This window comes from Bos indicus x Bos taurus, chromosome 6 (assembly GCF_003369695.1).
Source record: "Bos indicus x Bos taurus breed Angus x Brahman F1 hybrid chromosome 6, Bos_hybrid_MaternalHap_v2.0, whole genome shotgun sequence".
Lineage (NCBI taxonomy): Eukaryota > Metazoa > Chordata > Mammalia > Artiodactyla > Bovidae > Bos > Bos indicus x Bos taurus.
The window spans coordinates 104,221,971-104,248,055 of NC_040081.1; the positions used below are offsets into that span (position 1 = coordinate 104,221,971).

Sequence of the window (26,085 nt, forward strand, 5' to 3'; positions counted from 1 at the left end):
GTTTTTCCAGTAGTCCTGTATGGATGTGAGAGTTGGACCATAAAGAAAGCTGAGTGCCGAAGAACTGATGCTTTTGAACTGTGGTGTTGGAGAAGACTCTTGAGAGTCCCTTGGACAACAAGGAGATCAAACCAGCCAATCTTAAAGGAAATCAACCCTGAATACTCATTGGAAGGACTGATGCTAAAGCTCCAATACTTTGGCCACCTGATGCAAAGAACTAACTCATTGGAAAAGACCCTGATTCTGGGAAACATTGAAGGGAGGAGGAGAAGGTGATAACAGAAGATGAGATGGTTGAATGGCATCACTGACTCGATGGACATGAGTTTGAGCAAGCTCCGGGAGTTGGTGATGGACAGGGAAACCTGGCGTGCTGCAGTCCATGGGGTCGCAAAGAGTCGGACTTGACTGAGTGACTGAACTGAACTGAACCCACTCCAGTATTCCTGGGCTTCCCTGGCAGCTCAGACAGTAAAGAATCTACCTTCAATGTGGGAGACTGGGTTCGATCCCTTGGTTGGGAAGATCCCCTGGAGGAGGGCATGGCAACCCACCCCATGGACAGAGGACCCTGGTGGGCTACAGCCCATGGGGTCGCAAAGAGTTGGAGACTACTTAGCAACTGAGCACGCACACATTGTTTATTACTTGTCAAGGTCAGAGAGGTTGTAGGTAAATTTTAAGTAGAGGAATGACTTCCCAGTTAGTGTTTGATAGGTGGATGGAAGGGAGGAGGGGGACCCTCCCTCACACTCAAGGCCAGTGTGTCAAGACCTGGTCCAGAGATGTGCAGTTGGAGGCCCCCTCATCAGCCATGGAGGTGGGCACTGGGGCCACAGTTAATTTCTTTGACCACAGAGTGGAGAGAAGATGCAAAGGAGAGTGAGTGGGATGACGGAGCTGCCTACAACCTCAAGGCGCATCTCATAGATACCGACCTGGCAGGAGTTAGCTCCGTGTGCTTGGCAGGGAAGAGACGCTGATTTCATCAGTGCCTGTTGTCCAGTCTGCACGTGCAGGCCCCAGTGAGGGTGGGAGGGCATTGCTGCTCTCTCCTCGGTGGTTTCCTGGGGCCTCTTGCAACAAGAAGAGTTCTGCCTCACTGACTGTGAGTCTAGCATCTAAGAAGCATTTTTGCTCTCATTGTGGCTCTTAAAAACTCAAACCAGCCACATCCTCTGATGCACAGCTGAAGAGACAGCACCCGTTCCAACTCTGGTGGAACGAACAGTCTTGAACTTAGTGTAGGAGCCTACATTGGGATCCAGGGTGGGCTTTGTAAATGCCATGTAGATTGTGGGTGTGGGTGTGGGTGGGTGTGTATGAGGTTCACTCCCTGCTCAGAAGTTAGGCCGCTGCGAGGTGCACTCCACTTTGGAGGCACCCAAGTACAGTGGGCAGCAGAGCGCTTGTCCACAGCCAGCCCTTTATAGGAGCTGGTTGTGCCTGAGGGAGGGCGGGACTTGTTTCCAAGCTGCTTTTGAGAAGGCCTTCCAGGTGCCCCGCCACCCTGGGGTTGAATCTGTGTCAGGGGGTCCTTGCCACTCCTCTCTCCACTCTCTGCTCCTAACCTCAGTACCTATGGGGGCCTCCCGTTGCCACCGTGGCAGTTTAAGTTGGGCTCTGCAGCCAGACCCTCTGGGTCCAAATCGTGATAAGTCACAGACTCACTGTGGGGCCTTTGGCAGTGAAATAACCCCTCTGGGCCTCAGCTTCTTTTCATAGAGGGTAGTAACAGTACCTAGCTCATGTGGTCATCAGCAGAGTTAAATAAGTTCACTTCAGTTCAGTTCAGTCGCTCAGTCGTAAATAAGTTCACTTCAGTTCAGTTCAGTTGCTCAGTCGTGTCTGACTCTTTGTGACCCCGTGGGCTGCAGCACACCAGGCTTCCCTGTCCATCACCAACTCCCAGAGTTCACTCAAACTCATGTCCATTGAGTCGGTGATGCCATCCAACCACCTCATCCTCTGTTGTCCCCTTCTCCTCCCGCCTTCATTGTTAGATATACATAAAGCTCCTAGAACAGTGCCTGACATGTAGTAAGCAGTCAATAAATACTAGCTACTGGTGTTGCCACCACCTGTCCTCCACGTGTGCTGGATTGGTGCCAAATCCAGTTTCTTTTCTTTGTCTGACTCCATAGCTCTCTGCTCTCCTCAGCAATACAATCTTGTGAATGACCTTAAAGGTCACAGCCCTTTAGCACGGCCCAGGTTCCTCTGTCTGCCTTTCCATCTGCTGACCCAGCACAGCCCCCCGTCCAGGCAGACCTGGCCTCATGGGTAAGAACCCAGACAGTGATGAAGGGGAGTCGGGGCGGGGGAAGGTGCGGGACCTAATACACCTGAGCACCTGCTCTGTGCCAGATACAGTGTCAGACTGTCGACGTTTCATTGAAGGCTTGTGTCACCTTCAGAGTTACTGTCTCAAGTTTACAAATCAGAGGTTAAAGCTCAGAGAAGTTAAGTGAGTTCCGGTCGTCAGGGATGGCGCCGGGATCTGAACACAGGTCTGTGTGACTCTGGAGTTCATGCTTTGCATTACCCCACGGAGAGGGTGTGGAGAGAGAGCAAGATACGTGCCATCTCCACACACACACTCTGCACGCAGCCTCCAGACCAGCCGGGCTTGGGTTGGGGTCTGAAAAGCAGTGCGAAGCCGCGTCAGCCCCGCGTCGGGACTCCCCCTCTGTCCGCCCACCTCCCCTCCTCCCTTCTGCCTCATTACCTCCCTCCTTGATGTGCTTGCCCCGTACCTGCTCTTAACCTGTTCACTGAAAACAAATAAAAGGGAGGTTTCCAAGCCCACAGAAAAGAAAGTAGTGATAATGAACCAGTACATTCCCGGAGCACCACCCCTACCCCCACCCAGCCCCCCGGTCTTGTTGTGCACTTTTGAATCACTTGCAGGTGAGGAGATCTGATTTCACAGGGTAGTTAGCAGATCTCACTGTGTTGCTTTTGTGGATGAAACAGTTTTTTTAATTTTTTAAAATTTTATTGGAGGATAGTTGATTTACAATGTTGTGTTGTTATTGATTTATTTATTTTTGGCTGTGCCACACAGCATGTGGGATCTTAGTTCCCTGAGCAGGGATGAGACCTGTGTCACCTGCAATGGAAGCTCGGAGTCTTAACCTCTGGGCCACCAGGGAAGTCTGAAGGAAACATTTTTTTAAATGGACTGAATATTTGGATTGCAAGGATGTCTGTGGCTCATTGAGCTGGCTGTCCACTGGGAGGGGTCTGTAACTCTGTGCTGCTTTTTCAGCCCGATATTCATTCTGTTTTTTAAACTGATAATTTTTAGTTAACAGATGTCTTTAGTGGCAGAATGATCAGAATGGCAAATGGCAAGAGGCTAGGGGGGAAATATGAATATAGTGAAGACATAGGTCTTCATGAAAAAAATAATTGTAGTTGATGGTAAGTCATTTTGACTCGGTGACTTGAAAGTGAACACCCTCTTGCTGCTGTGCTTTGCTCAGTCTCTCAGTCATGTCCGACTCTTTGTGACGCCATGGACTGTAGCCTGCCAGGCTCCTCTGTCCGTGGGGTTCTCTAGGCAAGAATACTGGAGTGGGTTGTCATACCCTCCTCCAGGGGATCGTCCCGATCCAGGGATCGAACCCATGTCTCTTATGTCTCCTGCATTGGCAGGCGGGTTCTTTACCACTGAGCCCCCCTGGGAAGCCCGAACACCCTCTTAGGTGGCATTACTAAAAGCCCAGAGGCTGAAAGAGTGTAGGTGAAGGTTCTGCCTGCTCTCCACCTCCTGTTGACACAGAGCGTTGAGTCCATTCTCGGAACCACATTTGATTTTTGAGGCCAATAAATTCCTGCATTCAGAAAGTAATAAGTATGACCAGCAGCCCCAAGTGCATTTCATGTAAAGAATTCTGGAAGGGATTGAAGACATGTAGCTTACAGAAGTGAGAAGACCCTCCTCACAGGGCCACACAATAGCTGCACTCGAGCAGAGTGAAGAAGAACTGTGACCTATGAAGTAGAGTCCAGGGCCTGAAAGACGCAGGGGCTCCCTCCATGCACGTGGAGCAGGGTTATACTCTGAGTGTCAGCGAGCAAACAAGAGGGTCATATAGGCCGGGAGTGGACCGAGCTTTGGGATTGGAGGGTGTGCTCCAGCAAAGCTACCTCAGTGCAGTTTGGGGGAGCCAGAAGAATGTGTTTGGTGGTGATGGTGGTGGTGGTTGGTGGTTTAGTCACTAAGTCGTGTCCAACTCTTGTGATCCCATGGACAGAGGAGCCTGGCAGGCTACAGTCCATGGGATTCTCCAGGCAAGAATACTGGCGTGAGTTGCCATTTCCTTCCCCAGGAAGGAAATCTTCCCAACCCAGGAATTGAACCCAGGTCTCCTGCATTGTAGGCAGATTCTTTACCAACTGAGCTACAAGGGAAGCCCTGAGGTTAAAGTGTGAGCATGGAGACCATGAGATGGAAAGAGAAAGCTGTGGCAGAGGGATTGAAGAGGAAAAGGTTGAGAACAGGATAGGTTTTTGCTGTTTCTTGAGGTTAAGGGTCCTAGACCTGTTTTAAAATGGAATTGCAAGAGAAAGCTGTGGCAGAGGGATTGAAGAGGAAAAGGTTGAGAACAGGATAGGTTTTTGCTCTTTCTTGAGGTTAAGGGTCCTAGACCTGTTTTAAAATGGAATTGCATAGAGTGAGCTTCATGGGTTATTAAGCCCCATGGTGCTGCTCCGCTTTTGAAATTGTTTTAAGTTCTTTCATTATGTCATTAACGCTAAGAATTAAGATTTTAGGTTTTTAATTTCTGAATTTCCTAAAAGGAGACAGGGGCTTAATATTAGAAAACAATACCCGTCAGGTTGTTTGGAGATTAGTTGCTAATATCAGAAATTAAACCGCTGAATTCACCTCTGCTGCTGCTGCTGCTAAGTTGCTTCAGTTGTGTCCGACTCCGTAGACGGCAGCCCACCAGGCTCTCCTGTCCCTGGGATTCTCCAGGCAAGAACAGTGGAGTGGATTCACCTCAGCTTGTGTTAATTGTCCCTGCCCCTCTGTGTGACCATCCCTGTCGTCTGCTCCTCAGGCCTCTCTCCTCTTTCGTACACAAGATTTCTCTTTCTCTCTTAAAAAACATACTCTGAATTCTGGAAACTGCAAACCAATAAGGTTGGTACTGGTTCTCAGAAAAATTCCAGAATGGGTTATTTAACTACCAGTGAGTTTCCTTAGGGCTTAACCAGTGGGTGGCTCAGCGGTAAAGAATCTGCCGGCGATGCAAAATACTCGGGTTCGATCCCTGGGTCGGGAAGATCCCCTGGAGTAGGAAATGGCAACCCACTCCAGTATTCTTGCCGATACAGTCCCATGGACAGAGGAGCCTGGTGGGCTGCCGTCTGTGGGGTCCTAAAGAGGTAGACATGACTGAGCAACTGCGCACACACCCACACTTGACAGTTTCCTTAGATCAAGAATGGCTTTGCCTTTTTTTTTCTAATTAAGTTCCCAGACTGATGGGGTAGAGTACTTTATATATTCAAACTAACATTTATACTATATACACATATGTGTGTGTGAGTATAATGTATATAACATATATACATGCAGCTAACATCTATAACACTCAGCTAACAGACACTTATAGCAAGCCTCCCAGAAGGCATCATACAGAGAAAGTGGAAAGTGAAGTCAGAATGTTGTATTTTAAAACCTCCTTGGGCTTCAGCTAAAGCTGAAACTCCCAATACTTTGGCCACCTGATGCAAAGAACTGACTCATTGGAAAAGACCCTGATGCTGGGAAGGATTGAAGATGGGAGGAGAAGGGGATGACAGAGGATGAGTTGGTTGGATGGCATCACCGACTCGATGGATATGAGTTTGAGCAAACTCTGGGAGTTGATGATGGACAGGGAGGCCTGGTGTCCTGCAGTCCATGGGGTCGCAAAGAGTCGGACATGACTGAGCGACTGAACTGAACTGGGCCCAGCACATTTGAGTGGAAGGTTGGTGGATGATAAAGATGTTCCAAGCAGAGAGAATAGTAGTGCCCAAGGCAGAAGTGGAAAGAGGAAGCCAGATTGGGAAAAGCTTCGAGGGTCTGGACTCCCAGGTGGACATGGGTAAACAGGAGGAGAAGCTGGTCCATGGGTGCCCATTCCTCTGGCAGCTGTTCAACCAGTGGAGTGGACAGGCCTGGCTGACCAGTTTAATTTGTGGAGTGAAAAAGAGAGTCAAAATGCTCTGGGGTTTTCTAACTTGGAATCAGAAGAGAGAGGCTCTTTCTCTTTGCAGGGACAGGGAGGCCATGGTTCTCCCTGTAAGTCACACCCAGTAAGTCAGCATGGCAGGGAGAGAGGGGTTGATCAGGTGTGGTTGGATGACTCAGGCTTTGGGACACATGGGTTTTGAGACACCTGTGGGACACGCAGTGGACAGTTGAATTCACCCTCAGGACACAGGAGTGAAGCAGGGGCCAGTGGACAAATTTTCTGTAGATGGTACATTAAAGCTATGGGTAGAAGGAGTGGGTTTAGCAAGTGTGCGTCAGGGCTGAGCTTCCTGAAGTTTCAGAGGTTTGCAGAGGTGGGAGGAGGCAAGGAAAGAAGGTGACGCAGAGTTGTCAGAAGTTTAGGAAGAGATCCTGGCAGGACCGTGCTTTCAGGAGGGGCTTGTGCGAGGACTGGAGAGCGGCTGCCCACGGCAGGCCCTGTGCCTGCTGGAAGGGTGGCCTCCAGCAGTAGGAATTAGGGAGGGAGGGATGGGAGGAGGCTCAGCTTACGACTAAACAATTGCTGAAAGGAGACAAAGCGAGAAGGCACAGTTCATACGTGTAATCCCTTAACACCCTCCCTGCTGTGACCCCAAAACCAAAGGAATGCCTGTGGCTGTGCCAGGCTCTTTTGTGGGTGACTGGTCACAGGGAGCTTCCCTAGCACAAGGACTCAGACAGCCCCCACTGTGACTTCAGCAGGGTCATCGCGCTCCAGAGCTGCAGCCCGTTCTGAACCTTCGGCCGTAATTGGTATTGAGGCCCTTTGCAATCATGACTGAAGGGAGTGGATTCAGAATTTAGTTTAGCGGGCCTCCAAATCAGACTTGGGAACATGACCCCTGTGAAAAGTCATGTCAGCTTATCAGTGGTTGGCAAACATTTATACAACAGCGGTTGTTCTGACTGTGCCTTTGGCTGCCTACTTAAACTGAACAGTAAGCTGTGTCCACTGATTGAACTAAAAAAAATAATGATTTTGTGTTACAGGGACCTTTTTACAATATGCCAGAGGCCGTACTGGAGTCTCTTTAATCTTGAACAATGGCTGTTTCTTGCAGAGGCACATTATGCAAATGGGTACTCGGTGTTTCATACTCAATCAGGTCTTTGTTGGAAGTGTTGTGAGTGCCAGAAGAGAATTCCTATCATGGGGGTTCTGGCGGGCGGGGAGGGGTGTGCAAGTCCAACCGCTGCTGTGATCTGCTAAAGACACCGGTGACTGCTCCAAACTCCCCCTACTGTGAAAATGCAGTCGTCCTCCATTTTATACCAGAGTTTTTTGTTATACAGTCTTATTTTGCTCTGGGTAATTCACAAAGAACCCAGGAAGGAGCAGCTAGCAGGTCTGTGCTGTGGGTGAACAAAGCTGGGCCCCCCGCCACTGGGGATGGCAGATGGCTGCCATGCCCGGGAGCTGCCTTTGTGTCCAACCTGCCGGGAATGCAGTGTTTTAAAACCTTGGTCTTGTCCAAGTGCACATGTCTATTTCAAAATAGTGTCATTTCAGCTTCGGCCTGAGCAACACAGTTATAGCCTTTAATAATCCTTTAATTCCAGATCAGAAGTACAGAACCAGAGAAAATTGTAAAGCCCTTGGGGAAAAAAAGACCAAACTGATATTTTTGAGAGTTCCTAGTATTTCTATTCCTGCAAGAGTTGTGTTGCCATCTAGTGGATAATGCAAAATATGTAGCCTGCTTACTTGTGTTAGGAGCACTAAATCGTTTTTTGAAGAGCTGCTTTGGGTAAGCTTATGCCTGAGCAGCTTGCGTCAGATGGACATGAAAACATTTCAAAACAAGAGGCTGACATCACTGAAAGAGGAGTGCTTGCAAGGGGTTGTTAGCCTGGCCTGAAATGGCAGAGAAGACTTTTGGGAGGTGTACCCCATGAGCAGAGTAGGAGTGAGTCAGGAAATTGGGATTGGGAGATCGGAGAGGGCTCTGAGCCCCTAGAAGTCAGGAGGGACAGGGACACTGGTGGGCCCTCCTTCAGTTCAGTTCAGTTGCTCGGTTGTATCTGACTCTTTGCAACCCCATGGACTGCAGCACACCAGGCTTCCCTGTCCATCACCAACTCCCGGAGCTTGCTCAAACTCATGTCCGTTGAGTCGGTGATACCCTGGGCTCACAGAATTGGCCTTGGTCCTGTGGGGGTCTCAGGGGTCCGTATACACTCTTAGGGAAGGATGTAGGAAGATTTACATTTTTGTTTAAAAATACTTTTCTGTCTGATACAAGGATTATACATACAAATACAAAAGTGTTAAGGTATGAAAAGGTCTTATAAATAGGAAAAAGCACAGTCTCTAAATCTTACCACCCAACCATCACTATTTTGATGAGCAGTCTTTTAGATGCCCCTCTCTGTATGGATACAGCTTTAGGTCTGCATTTTACATATTTTACATAAGTACATGCTGAGGGCAACCTTGGTTTTCCAACCCCATTCACCAGCATACTTGTGGGCAACCATCCATGGGGTTGAGTCCCCGGGGCCGAGTCCATGTCAACAGCACGCATTTACCCGCAGGAGCAGGTCTCACGGCTGCACGTATTGGGGTGTTTTTGTTTGGTCTCTCCTAGTAAAAGCTTTACGTGTGACATCAGGTAATGTGAGAATGTTTTTCCCTGTCGGATGCATTGGGACCACTGCTACTGTTTTATAATCAGTCTGTCTATATGGTAGATGTGCTGTGTGGGGAAGTCCAGTGTCTTGATGACTTTTGAAATGAGCCTTATTAAAATGCAGTCACTTAAAAATGAACTTGGTTTATCTTCAGAGAAAGAAAAGGATGGGCCAGATGAATGCCTGTCGTTTTAGAATGGAGTTTAAACAATTGCTTGGTTGAGTATCAGCTTTGTGGAGAAGCCAGATCCCAGCAGGCCTTGGAGGGTGGCAGTTGGCTCCACACTGACCCATAGCTGTTGACATCACGTTTGACCTGAACAGGGCATCTCAGCGTTGAGTACTTTTGATCTCAAAACATTCTGTGTGCCCTGTGATGAAGGCGGCCCCCAGAGACGCCCTGCGCTCAGACGGGACGGTAGGGCTGTCTTCACAGGTGGACTTGTAGAGGCTGAAAGCACACAGGTCCTTGGGTTGGGCGTCACAGTCCCCCGTTTATTTTGAACCATTTATATGAAATGCGTCACTTCAGTGTCTTCTCATCTGTTAAGTGGGATTATAGCGAAACCCGTCCCACGAGGTTATCAGGAGGAGCGAACAAATGAGCTGGTGGACGGACAGCGTTTAGACTGGTGCCTGCCACACAGCATGTGCGTAATAAGAGTTTGCTGTTAACTCGTGCTGCTACTCTGCTTTTAAAGAATCATGTTTATTGCCCTCCCTTTGTAGTAAAGCTCAGGGAGATTAAGCAACTTGCTCAAAATTTCAGTTGGCAAAGGTTAAGAGTTTAGGGAGTTTATTAAAAACACCCATTTTCCCCCAGCAAGTTTTGGAGCTACCTGAAAGAAATAAGCAGTCAGAACATGAAAAAGCCAAACGGAGAACCGGACTGTAGCTCTGTGGCCAGATGCGGGTGGAGCTGGAGCAGACCCTCTCTGCTGCCTGGCTACGAGCGAGCGGAGCCTGCTCCCTGCCCTCTCCAGACCCTACCCCAGCCAGTCCTCTTCCCTCAGACATGTGACGGAGGGGTCGGGAGACAGAAGAGGATATTCATCCAGCTGGGGTCCCTTGAAGCCTAACGAGGCGGGCATCACTGTCCCTTTCCGAGGAAGTAGCAGAGACTGAGCAGAGATGAGAACCAAGAAGCTCAGCCAACTCCCTGGATTTCTTACCCATTTCTCTCCTGTCTTCCCTGCTCCACCCAAACTCCACAGTCTTTTGCCGGGAGTCTGCTCCTCTGCTGATACCCTGCCCCACACTGTGGGTGGAGGTAGATGAACTCAGACACGGGGAAGAGACCCAGCCCTGGAAGTTGCCTTCATTCCTTGTTTAAACCGTGTTTTGATGGCAGTTTGATGGTTGGTACTCAGGGTGAACAGTCATCGTGGCACCACCAGTCTCTGTGACCGTCCTGGTTCCTGGCACACATCTGTGGGCCTTCCTCGCAGCATCCTGACAGTACTCACCAATTCCAAGCCTCCTGTGTTGACAAGACTGGGAATAACAGCCGGGCTTGGAGGAGGAGACTTTAGTGGGGAAAACAGTTGCTTTGGATATATGCATGTTTCTACTTTGAGTGACTTTTAAAATGAGTGCTCTGTGTGGAAACATTCAAAAAAATCTCTCTTGTAGAGCTTTCTGTATCCACTGTAGTTGAAAACATTTTAAAAATCAGTGTCTATAAATAACTCTCACATGAAACCCAGTTTATATTTCTGTGAAAAAAAAAAAAAAAGCCTCAAACTTAAATAAGCTAAGTAGTAATGGTTTATTGACCTTTTGATGATATAAATAACTTAGCCTTTGAGTCATATAGACTTGTGATCCATGCCAGTCCTGCCCCTTATTAGCCTGTGAGCTCACGTGGGCCTCAGTTTCCATGTGTATAAAATAGAAATGGGGGCGATGTCTAATTCATCCGATTGGTTATAAGGGAGCCGACGCCAGCACGAAGCAAGCACTTCACACACTGCCTGGCACACACAGCGGTGCTCTGTAAGTGCCCGTCACTGTGGGGTGACGTCAGATGTGTAGCACACTGTTGAATACAGACGCACGAAAACAGCCTGACGTTGCTCACTGGGTGTTTTTCTCAATTCCCAGGCATCCCTCTTCATGACTACTATACTGAAAAACTGAACTTGCCACCTGCCAAGAATCTGTGCATAAATTTGGGGGTTAAGAACTACAGTCTGATAACTTAGAATACTGGGTTCCATCCAGGCTTCACCCCATGTGTCCCTGAGCAGATTACTTACCAGCTCTCTGACTCAGTTTCCTTATCTGTTAAAACAGGCATGATGATATTACTCATCTCGGGGTTGCTGGGAGAGTTCCATGAGCTAATGCATGCAGAGATCTTGGAATAGAGCCTGGCACATAGTAAACTCTCAGTGAAGGTTTTGGGGTTGGTAGGGTTGTTTTTTTTTTAAGTGGTATTGATCATCTTAAGTGGAATTTTAAGCAAAAACTTGCTAAAGTCTATTTAGAAATAAAGTAGCTAGAGATTTGAGGTGGGGTTGAGTTGTTTGTTCAAGTATGGGTTATTACTAGTTTGGCAGCAGAAAATCTGTACTTCAGAATCACCAAACATGTTAAAAGAGAGTGAAAAATGGGAGATTTTGAAAAATAATGTTTTGTTAAGAAAGCTATCAAGTATGTATTGAAGTAGACAGTATTTATAAGGAGTCCCACACTCAGCTGTCAACTCATGACTGATCCTCTTTCAGGTGTTACTCTCCATCCCATGTTATATTGAAGCAAAGCCCAGGTATCACAGCATAAGAAATAGGGATCACATTTGTTACACTTTAAGTGAAACTTCTTGTAATCATGTTTTCTGAGGGGCTTCTTGTTCCTGGCACTCACCCCCACACATGATTCCAACCCTGATAGACTAAAACTAGCTAATGATGCAGGAGGGGAACTTAAAGAGGGGAGCTTCTGTGTCTAGACTGTGCAGTAGACTCCTTTGGACACTTAAACCTTTATTGAAAACATTATGACTCCTTTAAAAAGAAAAAGGCTATTTCAGATAAGGCTTTATGCTATGTCAGATACACTATGACTGAATGTTTGTGTCAGCACAGAATTGAAGCCCTGATAGCCAATGGGATGGTATTTGGAGGTGAGGCCTTCGGATCGGTGTCCTTAGAGGAAGAGATGCAGGACCACCACGTGAGGACTCATCAAGAAGGCAGCTGTCTACAACTTAGGATGAGAGCCCTCCCCAGGCCCCAGATATACTGCCACCTTGGCCAGGACTTCCCCGCCTCCAGAACTGAGAGAAACAAGCGTTGGGTATGTAAGCTACCCAACCTGTGGTCTTTTGTTACAGCAGCCCAAATTGAGACATAGTATGTTAGTTTCTTACTGCTGCTGTAACAAGTTACCATCAATTTAGTGGCTTAAAATGACAAAAATGTATTGTGTTCTTGTTCTGTGAGTCTGAAGTCCAAAGTGGGACTCCCTAGGTTGAGATCAGGGTGTGGGCAGGATGCTTTCTCTTCTGGAGAGGCTAGGGGAGAATCCACTAAGTTGCCTTTTCCAGCATGCAGACGTGGTGTTCATCCCTTGGCTCCCTTCTTCTGTCTTGAAAGCCAACAATATTGGATTGAGTCCTCCCGTTGCATCGTTCTGACTCTCTTCTGCCTCCTTTTAAGGACCCTGTGGTTATATAGGGCCTACCTCCCCGGATACTCCAACATAAATCCAGAGTAATCTCCCTATTTTAAGCTCAGCTGATGAGCATCTTATTACTTTCTGCCACAATGATTCCCCCTTTGCCATGTAACATAATAAATTCACAGGCTCCAGGGATAAGACTTGGACATCTTTGGAAGGAGGGTATATAGCATTCCCTTGCCTACCACAGTAGGTATAATCCTTAGGGTATTATTCATTGCATGTGTGCTTCAGTTCAGTTCAGTTCAGTCCCTCAGTCGCGTCCGACTCTTTGCGACCCCATGAATCGCAGCACGCCAGGCCTCCCTGTCCATCACCAACTCCCGGAGTTCACTCAGACTCACGTCCATCGAGTCGGTGATGCCATCCAGCCATCTCATCCTCTGTCGTCCCCTTCTCCTCCTGCCCCCAATCCCTCCCAGCATCAGAGTCTTTTCCAGTGGTAGCCGTGCCCAACTCTTTGTGATCCCATGAGACTGTGGCCCGTCCTCTGTCCATAGGATTTTTCAGGCAAGAATACTGCAGTGGGTTGCCATTTCTTCCTTCAGGGGATCTTCCAGACCCAGGGATTCAATCTTCATCTCTTGCGTCTCCTGCATTGGCAGGCGGGTTCTTTACCACTGAGCCACATGGGAAGCCCGCGTTATTCAGTGCCCACTATCTATTCAACAGGCAGTGGAAGTTTTTGTGCCTGACAGGCTCTGGGGAAAGGGGAGGACCATTTACCCTCTAGGAGCTTGTGGCGCTCTGGTGAAGGGAAGCTAGTCGGAAAGGAGTCATTGTGGTCTTTGTGGTCGGTGGGGAGCGTGGCAGGACTGAGGCCCCTTGGGACTTCTGGAGCTGCACTGTGTAGGGCCGCAAGTGCTGCATTTGGGGCTTGGACTTGACCCCACTGATTAGGTGCAGAGATGACAGTTAGCTGCCCTCTGGCAAGTCGACTGGGAGAGATGCTTCCTTTGACTGAATTCATGCCTCCGCAGTGCCCTGTCCCCTCCCCTCACGTTGCCTTACTCACTCACTGCTACCTGGCCCCTTGCAGGCAGGGGCTGGGGAAGGGAATGGGAACCATTGCTGTTCGTTGCTGTCGTTCAGTTGCTAAGTCGTGTCCAATTCTTTGTGACCCCGTGGACTGCAGCACGCCAGGCTTCCCTGTCCTTCACTATCTCCCGGAGTTTGCTCAAACTCCTGTCCGTTGAGTCAGTGATGCCATCCAATCATTTCATCCTCGCCCCCTTCTCCTCCTGCCCTTAAATCTCTCCTAGCATCGAGGACCCTGACCCTGATACTGGGAACCACTGAAGCATATTAAACAGGAGAGTTAATTTGATTATATCTCATATGTGGTATAATAAGCACCTAGTTTGCAGGTCTAAATTTTTTTTTTCCCAACAGTCTTAAAAGTCAGATTTTAAAATGCAGCGTAAGTGGAAAATTGGAATAAGAGGAGGAAGCAGGCAGCTGTGGTTTAGTGGAAGACAGGCCAAATGAACTCAAGAGAGTCCTGAGCTTGCCTCCAACCCCCACCAGACACTAACTGTGTAACTGTGGGCAAGTCACGTAGCCTCTGCGAGGTTCACATTCCCAGCCTGGTTGTGAGCACAGTGACGTCAGTGCCCACGACGGGCCGCTGGGGAAGAAGGAGGTCGTGTGTGTGTGTGGAGGTTCCTTATGGAGCCAGGGTTGCCGAACAGTCTCAGTAATCTTTGTAATCTGGTAAATAAATGAATATGTGGTCACAGTTCATTTTTTTCTTTAATTCATGCTCTTAAGATGCCTGAGGGTGCTTTTCTGAACTGTATTTGTTCTTAGTCTAGACCCTGGGAAATGTAACTGAACCCCGACTAACCTATCCCCAGACAGTTGCTGAACATTTCTTCAGTGGTAAATACTGTTTTTGTATTTAGACGTTTACTCGGTCTGCAAGTACTGACTGACCCCACGCCGGGCTCCATGTTGTGTGTAGGGCCATGGGAGAAGCTGGGCAGCCTCCTCCTCACATGGTTCCTAACCCCTGAGAGGCGTGTGCGCAAAAGTGAAGCCAGTGGACGTAGCCGTGTGTAGCTGAGTGCCCGGTGGGTGGGATGCAGACATGCTTTTAAGTTCAGAGCGGAGTGAAAATTGGCCTGAGTTGGCCTTGACAGAAAAACTTTCATGCAAAAGATGAAAGTTCAGCAGATCCTTTGAGACCGGGGCTGCGTGTGTTTGAAATAAATACAAAGGGCATTAGAAGGAAGCGAGCGTGAGCCGTGGTCAAAGGACCGCGTGGGCCCCCGGCTTAGCTAATCGTTCTCTCCTTCTGGAAGCACTGTTGTCCGTGTCGACCATGTTCCCAGGCTTCTTCCTACCTCTTCTTGTTTTGTTTCTTAATCCCTCCTTCCACACACAGCACCTGACACATGGTAGGGGCTTTCGCCCGAAAAATGAGCCACCAGGAGTTCAGTCCCCTGTACTTTTGTGTCCTCTCTTATTCATCCTCAGAAGTGGAGAAGATGGAGATGTGCTGTGTAGGAATTTATCACTGCTCCCGAATCTGTTTAATTCTGCTGCTCTGCATGGACCCTGTTTATAAACTTAATAGCTCCAGCCTTAGAATCCATCCCCTAGAACACTTGGAAGAAGGAATGTTTGTCTATAAAATTTTAGGTAGAAAATGCTTAAGGAAGGGAATTGGCTTTTATTAAGCATATGCTGTGCAGTTACTAGACATGCATTATCTCATAGAATCTCGAAGTTCCTTCAAGTCATCTCTTCATTGCTGCTGGTTCTTTCTTTCTTCCTGTAATTGTTGTGATCTGTGACTTAAGCAGGAGACCAAGGCCTAGGAATGTGGGTGACTTTGACAAGTTAGTGATTATACAAGAGTCTAAAATCAGAAGTGTCCAGTTTGTAGCTTCAGAATCTTTTGAAGATTTGGAGAGAGAGCATTCCACTCTCTCTCTACTAATTTAAAATTTGTTGCATATGGGTGTAACATGTTTATCCATATAAACCATTTGCTTTCTTTTCATGACAGATTTCGCACATTGGCAAGCTAAGAGATTTTCTTCTGGAACACAGAAAAAATTATATTAATGCTTATAGGTAAGTGTCTTTTTTTTTTTAATCATGATTTTGGTGACTGTTATTTACCATACCTATATTCCTTGTGAGGTTTTCGTCCTCACTGTATACTAACTCTGGGTTGTAATGGGGAAGATCAGTTTGACAGTGAAAGAAAATCTGCAGAGCAGAAAGGGGCTCCCAGCCAGGGTAAGTGCAGCCATATCCCATGTCCTTAAAGTCACCACAGCCCCGCAGCAGTGTTCCCTGAGGTGCACACGTGTTTGCAGCTCTGTATGTGACAAACATGGCGTGAAGCATGCAGAGAGGATGGGACAGTGTCTCACTGAATGCATACTACTGAGCAAATGAAGAGATCACGCCAGTCACACAAAAATGCCATTTGGAGAGATGAGAACTCTTGCCTCCCTGAGGGTTTTTGTTAGGTTGATTTTTAAAAAGAAAAAGCATTTTGATTGCGACCTCCAAAAGGACTTCTAGAATGGACTCCAGCTCTCAGTAGACTCAGGACTATACTGCAGTGCCTCCTGCTCTTCCTTGACCTCTGTTCGCACCCGGCTTTAGTGTGGCATAGCTCCCATAGGATTCAGCTTCAACTGTAGTGCCTAAGCAGTGGAAAAGTTGGACTAGACATAGGAAATGACATCATTAGAAGCATCTGTTTAGGATTTCATCATTATAGAATAAGGGGTTTTGCCCTTTGGAAGCCTTCCTATCACACAGTTAGAAAATATGGAATAAATCTTCTGAATTTATAAAAGGACTTGAATCAATATATATGCAAAAATGGAAATATTTCATATCTGTTTTTTAACAGAGAAAATAATTATGCCCCAGGTGAGTTTTAAATAATCTATACCACTTTGTCTACTTTATGCTTTTAAGTGTATTTCATTTACATAATTTTGGAATATAGTAAAATTATTATTCTAGTGCTTCATACCAAGTAAGCCTTATTTTAAAGTTCTTAGTTAAAAAAAAAAAAAAAAGTTCTCAGTTGGAATAGTTGGTCAACACTAGATGGCAGTATGAATTTTCTTTCTAAAGGTCTGTATGTACATCAGATGCTAATACTATAGTCTGTACAGATGGAAGTGACGGTTGTTTTGGAAAGCTTAACAAAACTGGTGTAAGCCTACCATTTTCCAGCTCCTTTGTTTAGTACTTGCCATCTTAGGTTACGTAAGTGGTTGTGGAGATCTCTCATGGAATCCATTATTAACTTCCCTCTGCCTTCAAAAGGCATCCGCTAAAGTGAATGCTTTAAATGTTGGTTTAGTTCAAGCTACTCTGCCTCCTTATTAGCCATGCGAACCTGAAAAATTCACTTAACTTGCAGAAGGCAATGTCTTCCTCTAAACCAGGGGTCAGCAAACCATAGCCTATAAGCCAAGTCCAGCTCACTGCCTATTTTTGTACAGCCTGTGAGCTGAGAATAGTTCTTACATTTTTTAATGGCTATGGGAAGAGTAATAATAATCATAATGAAGTGAAGTCGCTCAATGGTGTCCGACTCTTTGCGTCCTTATGGACTGTAGCCTATCAGGCTCCTCCATCCATGGGATTTTCCAGACAAGAGTGCTGGAATGGATTGCCATTTCCTTCTCCAGGGGATCTTCCTGACCCAGGAATCGAACCCAGGTCTCCCGCATTGCAGGCAGACGCTTTACCATCTGAGCCAATAATCATAATATTTTACCTCATAAGAAAATTAAATGAAGTTAAATATTTGGTGTCATAAATAAAGTTTATTGGAACAGCAGCATGCCCATTCATTCACATGTTATGTATGGATGGCTGCTTTTACACCTCAGCAGCAGAGCTGAGTGGCTGTGCCCAGGCTGTATGGCCCTCAGAGTCTAATATTTATACTCTGGCCCTTTTCAGAAAACCTTTGAGGAGTCCTGCTCTAAATATTGAGAGTGATGCTCACTTGCCTATTAGTTAGATTCAGACAAGACGGTACAGCTGAAATGCTGTGCAGAAAAGAAAAAAAGCAGTGGATTTATAAAAAGATTATTGTATAAGGCAGCTATTCTGTAACTTTGCAGTAGTTTTAAACTTTTGACTATAGGGGTGGGATTAAGACATTTCTCCTCGAACAGCACAGATCAGCTCCACAACATTGCCTGTCAGTGTTCCCAGAGCAGCATGGCGTGGACTTACTCCAAGTCCTCATGTTTCTCAAGACAGTGGGTAGCTGGCCTCGGCTTCCCCGTTTCCCAGCTACTGTGGCAGCACACGCTGGGAGGAAGCCCAGGGTCCCCAGGGCCCATTCCACTCTTGTCTACGCAGTGGTTGTGTGGCTACAGCATCAGCACAACTAGTGCTCCTGAGGCTTCCTGAGTCTTGACAGGTCATTACCCCACTGAGTCCTCCTCCCAGTTGTACTTCATCAGTAGCCGGAGGACTCCGAGTTTCCCTCCTGCCCCTGTTTTAGCTCCTCTGAAAGAGCAGGGCTTTGGGGGTCAGTCACACCTGAGTTCTAGTCCCAGCTCCACCAAGTATTAGTCATGTAAGTAAACACAACTCACTTCAGATATTTGTGCTTTAGTTTTCATTTGTTTTTAAATAAAGTATGGATAATGTGGATAAGGGGCTTCCCAGGTGGCTCAGTGGGTAAAGAATCCTCCTGCCAATGCAGGAGGCACAGGAGACGCAGGTTTGATCCTTGGGTCGGGAAGATCTCCTGGAGGAGGAAATGGCAACCCAGTCCAGTATTCTTGCCTGGAGAATCCCATGGACAGAGGAGCCTGGCGGGCTACAGTCAATAGATCGAAAAGAGTCGGACATGACTGAGCACACTCACACGCAGTGTTCTTATGAGGACTGAATGAGATGTGTGTGAGAGTTCCTGTCACATGGAAGTCCCTTGGTGAATGGTTATTGAATTGGAACCCCATTTAACCTGTGGTGCAGTGGCCATTTGATAAAGAAAGCACCTCTCAAGGGCTTCCCTGGTGGCTCAGTGGTAAGGAATCCGCCTGCCAATGCAGGAGACACGGATTTGATCCCTGATCTGAAAAGATTCCACGTTATGCGGAGCAACTAAGCCCATGTGCCACAACTACTAAGCCTGTGCTGTAGCGCCTGGGAGCCATAACTACTGAGCCCATGTGCTGCAGCTACTGAAGCCCGCAAACCCTGCAGCCTGTGCTCTGCAACAACTGAAGCCACTACGATGAGAGGCCTGAGCACCTTACCTGGAGAAAAGCTTGAGCAACAGTGAACCCAGCATAGCCTAAAAGAAGTAAAATAATTTTTAAAAAAAGAAAGAAAGCACCTCTGTTTCCTGCCAGAGAGGAGGGAGGGAAAGAGAGAGGATGCCGGAGTCAAGTCAACGTGACACAGATGGACATGGTCAAAGCTCGCTCACCCGTGAAATCTGGGGTAGCAGCACAGGTGAGATCTGCAGGCGGGTGGCCTTGCTGAAGGCTCCTGAATTAGACGGGTGCACTCAGCTGTTAGTGCCAGGCAACGGTCACAGCCCGGGAGCACAGAGCACAGAGGCCCTTGAGAGCGTATGAGAGAAGAAGCAGAGCAGAACCTCCGCTGCCACTAAACAGGGAGATCCCAGAGGAGAGGAGAGAGCAGAACTGTGGCTGGAGGCCTGTTCACTCCCTGCTCAGGTCCTTCTGCCAGGCTGCCAGTCAGAGAAGTCCCTGCTCCAAGGGAAGGGCAGGAGGGTGGAGACTGAGGAGGGAGGGAGGGTGTCATGAGAGGTGTGGATTCTCTGGTAGAAACAGGAGGACCAGGGAATAAACATTTCCCACACACACATACCCTACATTCTCTCCAGAGGGAGAAGGGCCACCCTTATCTTCTCCCATCACGTTCTCCCTCCCAAAGGTGGTAGACTATTTAAAGTCTTTTCTTTGTTTTACTGCTGTGCCTCCCAGTGCAGGGTTCTGGCTGTGGCCTGTTCCTAGTGATCTCTGGCGGCCTTGCTCTTCAGTTCAGTTCCGTCCAGTCGCTCAGTCATGTCCAACTTTTTGCGACCCCATGAACTACAGCACACCAGGCCTCCCTGTCCATCACCAACTCCCGGAGTTTACTCAAACCCATGTCCATTGAGTCGGTGATGCCATCCAACCATCTCATCCTCTGTCATCCCCTTCTCCTCCTGCTCTTCAGTGGCGTGAAGCAAAGTTTGGGTTTACAGCCAGAGACTGAGGTCAGGCCGAAGCATTGAGAATGCCAAATCCTAGCCACTAGACCAGTGGCCAATGACAAAGCCCTGGCCCTTTTGCTTTGCAGGAAAGAATTCCCACAAAGGTGGAAGTAGAAACAAGGAAAGTGTTTATCAGGAGGGAGAAGAATACAGTACCTGTGGATAGACACATGGGTGGACTCAGAGAATGTCCCACCCTCGTGGTGGTTTAAATCACTTATATGGGACATTTCTTCCAGATTTCCTTTGGTTCTGAGTCTACCTTTGGTGCATCTCCACATCCTCCCATGTATGCACGTGCATCTCACAGCCAAGATGGATTCCAGCGAAGAAGCCTGTGGTTAACCTTGACCCATAGGCCTCCCCTTTTGACCGCCAAGGAACTTTATAGTTGGGAAGGTCTCCTTGACTTTGAGAATGAGAAATCTGTGGTCATCTGGGCAGGGCCCAGCCTCCTCTCCCTATTTTCCTGCTATTTTCATCTTGAAGTGTCAGGAAAGGACTCCAGCTATTCACCCTGGTGGGCCCATCTATCTCCTGCCTCACTGGGAACATTGTGGATAGAGTGCGATCGTGGAATTGAGAGAAATACTGCCTTCAGACCCACAAGGCTATGTTAGTTTGACATAATTAGGAAGCTATAATTTTTCCCATAATGTAGAACTCAGACTTTATTGACCCATTTAATTAAAAAAATAATAATAATGACATTTTACTAAAGCAGAACAGCAAGAAACCTAAGTAGCCTCTGGCTAGATCTCTTGAATGATTTTAATTAAAAATAATTTCTCCACTTCTGGTAGATAGACCTTTTCCTCAATATCCTGGCGACAAAACAGTACCACCTGGGGGAGAAACTTTCTTGGTTTCTGTCGTTGTTACTACTAGAATGACCATACTGGCAATTTCCAATTTAAAAGGTTAATATATAATGTATCCTAAAGGAACACCACCTTTTAATTGAGTATAATCAGTTTTATCAAATTAACCTTTAGACCTTTTCAGTTTCACTGAGCTGAGTTTCCATTAAGTCAAAATAGAGAAGGAGGACGTTAATATCACGTTCCTGAAATTGGTCCTTTTATAGATCGACTCTGTCCATGGGGTGCCTCGTCACTCGGAAGTGAGCGCCGGTCTCATTTATCTGCCCCTGACCCCGTTAGCCTCCATTTCCGTTTCCGGTTTCTGGTGAGCCCGTTTCTTGAGGGGCGGTACAGATTGCGCCCATGTGCTCACAGCTCTTCATCCTCCCCTCTCTCCATCCTCTTGCGCCGGACTGGGGAGCTGCGGAGAGGGTTGATGAACCTGCTTGCTCAGCCCCTGCCCCACTTCCCCTCCCTGGGCTCTTTCTCCTCAGAGAACATTTCTGTCAGGATTACCGTGTTAAGCCAAATTAGTTAAGGAAACAAGACCCTGCGGAGGGCTGGGGGTTAGGGAAATACCCGTCTCTCACTCACCAAGGCGAGGCCATCCCTTCCCCTGAAATCTACGGGCTGCCTTCTCTCCTTCCAGCGCTCGCCCAGAAAGTGTGGACGCTGGGCTTGGGGGTGTTGAGGGGGTGCCGTGCCGAGGTGGGAGAGGAGAGGAGACTGGCCTCCTGCTTGACCCTAAGGAGAGCCCCAGGCTTACTCCTCCCTCTTCTCTTGGGGGCCTGTTCTAGGAGGGACACATTCCCGGGGCCTCTGTACCTCCGTATTTCCAGGGGAGGCTCTGGAAGTGGGATGTCTGCAGGTCTCAGGGCAAGGGGTGCAATCAGACCAGGAGGGGCCTGTTAAGGAGCACAGCTGTAGCTGTGTGTCAGGCTTCTCACATCGGCCTCACACACTAAGTGAGGTCATTCTGAAAGTAGTTGGTTATTGATCCATTGATTTATCAGCCTACTAAATCCTAGGATTGCTGGTGATGACGGGGATACAGCAGTGAACAGGCAGACAAATGCCCCCACCTTTATGGAATGTGTATTTTGGAGGGGAAGATAGAAAAGAAACAAAATGAGTAAAACATAGAATGTTGGAGCTTAGTAAATGTTTTTAGGGGGAGTGGAGAAGGGAAAATAGAAACTGTCAGGGTGGATACAAGTGTGTAAAGGTAGCTTAGGGAAGTACTTATTAAGATGCAGGGACTTTGAATAAACAGATACAAGAAGTAAGCAGTCAGTTCATGGAGATCTCATCCAGGGAAAGGAGATCTCCAAAGGAGAAGGCAGCCAGCTAGTGTACGTCCTGGCGCAGGGGTACGGCTGTAGCGTTCCAGGAAGTGTGCAGAGGCCAAGGCGGCTGGAGCAGCGGGACGTGGGCAACTGAGGATAAGCCCGGAGAGGGCAGGAGTCCGAGCTTGTGAGGCACCTTAAGGCTCGTGCAGCTCTTGTAAGGGCCTTGGCTTCTGCTTTTAGGTGGGAAGCACTGGACATCTGTATGGAGGGTTGATAGGATCTGACTGACTGTATAACAGGAACGGTAAGGCTGGTGCATTTGAATCATCGGAGGAGGAGCTTGCCAGACACAACAGGCCAGCTGGGCGGCTGCAGTGAACAGTCCGGCCTTGGGATCCCAGTGACATGGCCCAGAGGGGTTAGCAGTGGGTGGGATAACAAGAGGTCAGATTCTGGAAGTGTTTTGAAGGTAGAGCCAAGGAGATTTGTTAATGGATTAGTTGTGAACTGAGAGAGAAAAAGAGGTGCCAGGATGACCTTTTGAGGCCTGAGCAGCTAGAAGGAATGGAATTGCCCGCAACACAAGTGGGAAGCGGGCTTGGGAGTGGCTGCGGGCTTAGTGTTGGGCATATTTGCAATACAGATTAAACATCTGAATAGAGATACTGAGCCAGCAGTTAGATATATGCATTTCAAGTTCAAGGAGAGGTTCGGGCTGAAGATAGAAATTTGGGACTTATCAGTGTAAAACTAACAACAGAAAAAAACCCACTAGCCTAGCCGAACTCACCAAGGGAGCAGTGTGGACAACAGAAATATTCAGGGACTAAGGGTGTGCTATGCTTAGCCACTCAGTCGTGTCCGACTCTTTGCAACCCCATGGATTGTAGCCCACCAGGCTCCTCTGTCCATGGGGGTTCTCATGGGTTCCCATGCTCTCCTCCAGGGGATCTTCCCAACCCAAGGATGGAAACCAGGTCTTCTGCATTGCAGGTGGATTCTTTACTGTCAGAGCCACCAGGGAAACCCATGAGTAAAAGGTGTCAACAAAAAACCTGAAAACCAGCAGCCAGGGAGGTGGGAGGGAACCAGGAGAGAATGCAGTCAGGAGACAGGAGAAAGCAGATCAGGGAGGGGGGGCCATCAGCACTGTCCAAAGGTGGAAAGTACCTTGAGGGGAAGGATGACCCCAGTGGTGACCTTGGAGAGTGAAGACTACAGTGGGGGGGGTGAGGGCAAAAGGCTGTTTGGGGTCTAGAGAGAATGGTCAGGAAAATGGAGTTCGGGTCTGTAAGCTTCATATGCATTGGTTCCACTGTCTAGAGCAATCTCCCACCTCTTAGCCTGGCTAGCTCCTCCTCATCCTTCGAGTCTCAGCTTAGTGGTCATTTCAGCAGGGAGCTTTGCTCTCCCCTTCATACCCCATCCAGACTCCAGGTGTGGCATTTGCTGCTGCCCCTTCATGCTGTCCTCTCTCTCTCCGTCAGTCACGTCATGTCTGAATATGGGAGAATGACGGACACAGAACGAGACCAGATAGACCAGGATGCTCAGACGTTCATGAGGACCTGCTCAGAAGCGATCCAGCAGCTGAGAACACAAGGTGTGTGCCTTGAAAGGGGCAGCCGGCAGCCTTTTCGCGATTAAGTACTCACAGGATGCGTGTGGCACAGCCAGTTAAAGCTCTCTCTTGTGCTCTTATTTAGGTTTCAGTCTCAGAACTTTCAAAGTCTTCTTTTTCCTCATTAGTGTTTTAACCTAAGCCGTTAAAAATCATGCAAAGGCCATGATTCAAGTTAAACAGATGGGAAGAGGGAGGTGGAAAGAACCTCTCCAGACAGAACCAAGAGTTTACCTTGGGCCCAGGGTCAGAGAAGGTGATTCGAGTGTGGAGGTGTGTGCGGGTGTGCCTGTGTTCTGGGCGGCATTGAGTAGGGCAGCGGTTGATGGCACGTGAACAAGGACGCATGAAGGTACTCTGAGCTCTCTACTTGGAGCATTAAACTGTAGTGACAGACTCTCTTGGTAAAGAGGACGGCTCTGGAGCCTTGGCTGCGTATGCACGCACACCGGCTCCACATGTTCAGGCCATATGGCCTTGGGCAAGTCACTTAGTCGCCCTGGGTCTCAGTTTCTTCATCTATAAAATGGAGACAATTATATGGCATATTTCTTGGGGTCAACCCAGGGATTGAACCCAAGCCTCCTGCATTTCAGGCAGACTCTTTACCATCTGAGCCACCGGGGAAGCCCATTCTTGGGATCATCATGAGAATTAAATTCTCCTAGCACCCTCAGGACAATAGCTAGCCTTAGGGTTACCATCATCTCACTTTCATTGATGTTAAATTTTTACTGGGGCACTGAGACGGCTTCCCAAGTTAGGTGTCTACCTTGATTCTCTTTTAATTTGCTTAAGCAGATGCAGATTACGTTACATAGCATGGAATTCAAGTGGTCAGATGCTGCTGTGCTCGACCCAGACTTTTGTTTGGGTAGCTTCCATTTGAACCCTGATGGACCACCTGGAGAGTGATGAAAACTGTAGACTTTCCTGCCACAAAAAAAATATGCAGATGCATCAGATTTTGTGTATAATTTTATGGATCCGTTGAATTCCCCATGTGAACCTCAGGTTCAGCAGCAGCCCTGTAGTGAAAACAGATCATGTCCCCTACCCTTAAGGACATTCATTGAGATACCTTGAAAATACATGCACGTTAATACAATGATAAATAAGTACAAACCATGTCATCCTGGGCTCCTTCTGGATTCCTCATGTGTAAAACAGGCATAATCATAATCGCCTTCTGCATTGTTTGGGCCATTAGCAGTAATTTGTGTAAAGTACTGGCAGGGTGCCTCATACTGTAGGTACCCAGCCTCTACCAAAATACAACTGGCACAGACTCTAAGAAGAAGTGATGATTCACAGGAGAAAGGTGTTCTTGTGGCTCAGAGAGTCAAGGTTTCCCAGAGAAGGAAGGTTTCACTCAGTGTCGGAGGTGAATGTGAGTGGCTGAGGGAAGAGGACGGAGCAGCCCAAGCTGACAGGCAGCCGGGCAGGCAGAGGGGAGTGTATGCTCTGAGTTTGATTTAAAACGGTCCTTGAAGGTCAGCTTGAGCATTGGATCCTGTTAACACGCACGGGGTCAGCTCTCAAGAAATGGCCCACGTCAAACACGATCCCTTAGTAATAAACCATAAATTATTTGACTGTAGTTTTCAGCAGGTTTAATCTTTTACTCTCGCAAAACCTCATAAATCTCACTCTTTTAAAAATGAAATGTCACTTGACACAGGACTTGTTTTATAGCTGTGTTTTTAAGAATACATCTAATAAAGAAGCTGTTGTAAGGAAGCTGATGAATTGTTCTTCAGTGTAATTGAATACAGAGCCCTGAATATTGTCCTTTTCTGTTTCAGCCCACAAGGGGATACACTCTCAGCAAGTGAAGGAGCACAGGACTGCCGTTTTGGATTTCACTGAAGATTACTTAAAAAGTATTTCATTTTATCTTAAAGATCACATGTGGCATTTCACAATAGGTGGGATGCAACCTTTAGCTTTGCTAGCTGAAGACTGTAATGTCTCACTGTATATAATGATACTTTTGCCTGAGAAGCAGTTTTAAATGGTCTCTGATATTTTCCCCTGGACAGGAGTGTGTAAACTTTACTCAGAACAAAGAGCCATCCGAGTCAAGCGAGTGGTGGACAAGAAAAGATTGTGAGTATTGTCTTCATTGGTGTTCTTTAGTTAACAATAGTAATGATAATAAGATTGCCTGGAGAAATATCAATAACCTCAGATATGCAGATGACACCACCCTTATGACAGAAAGTGAAGAGCAACTAAAAAGCCTCTTGATGAAAGTGAAAGTGGAGAGTGAAAAAGTTGGCTTAAAGCTCAACATTCAGAAAACGAAGATCATGGCATCTGGTCCCATCACTTCATGGGAAATAGATGTGTAAACAGTGTCAGACTTTATTTTTTGGGGCTCCAAAATCACTGCAGATGGTGACTGCAGCCATGAAATTAAAAGACGCTTACTCCCTGGAAGGAAAGTTAATGACCAACCTAGATAGCATATTCAAAACCAGAGACATTACTTTGCCAACAAAGCT

The 26,085-nt window shown here is 47.5% G+C and overlaps 1 protein-coding gene across 2 annotated transcripts in view; it reads left to right on the top strand.

The window, feature by feature from the left end:
• The window catches only part of STX18 (syntaxin 18), a 118,534-nt gene that overhangs the window by 57,161 nt on the left and 35,288 nt on the right, over nucleotides 1–26,085 (top strand). For both annotated transcript variants that reach the window (XM_027545019.1, XM_027545020.1), the window contains exons 2-5: nucleotides 15,588–15,655; nucleotides 23,445–23,560; nucleotides 25,384–25,461; nucleotides 25,621–25,687. In XM_027545019.1, coding sequence (XP_027400820.1) covers nucleotides 15,588–15,655; nucleotides 23,445–23,560; nucleotides 25,384–25,461; nucleotides 25,621–25,687 — 329 coding nt within the window. The remainder of the gene's footprint in view (nucleotides 1–15,587; nucleotides 15,656–23,444; nucleotides 23,561–25,383; nucleotides 25,462–25,620; nucleotides 25,688–26,085) is intronic.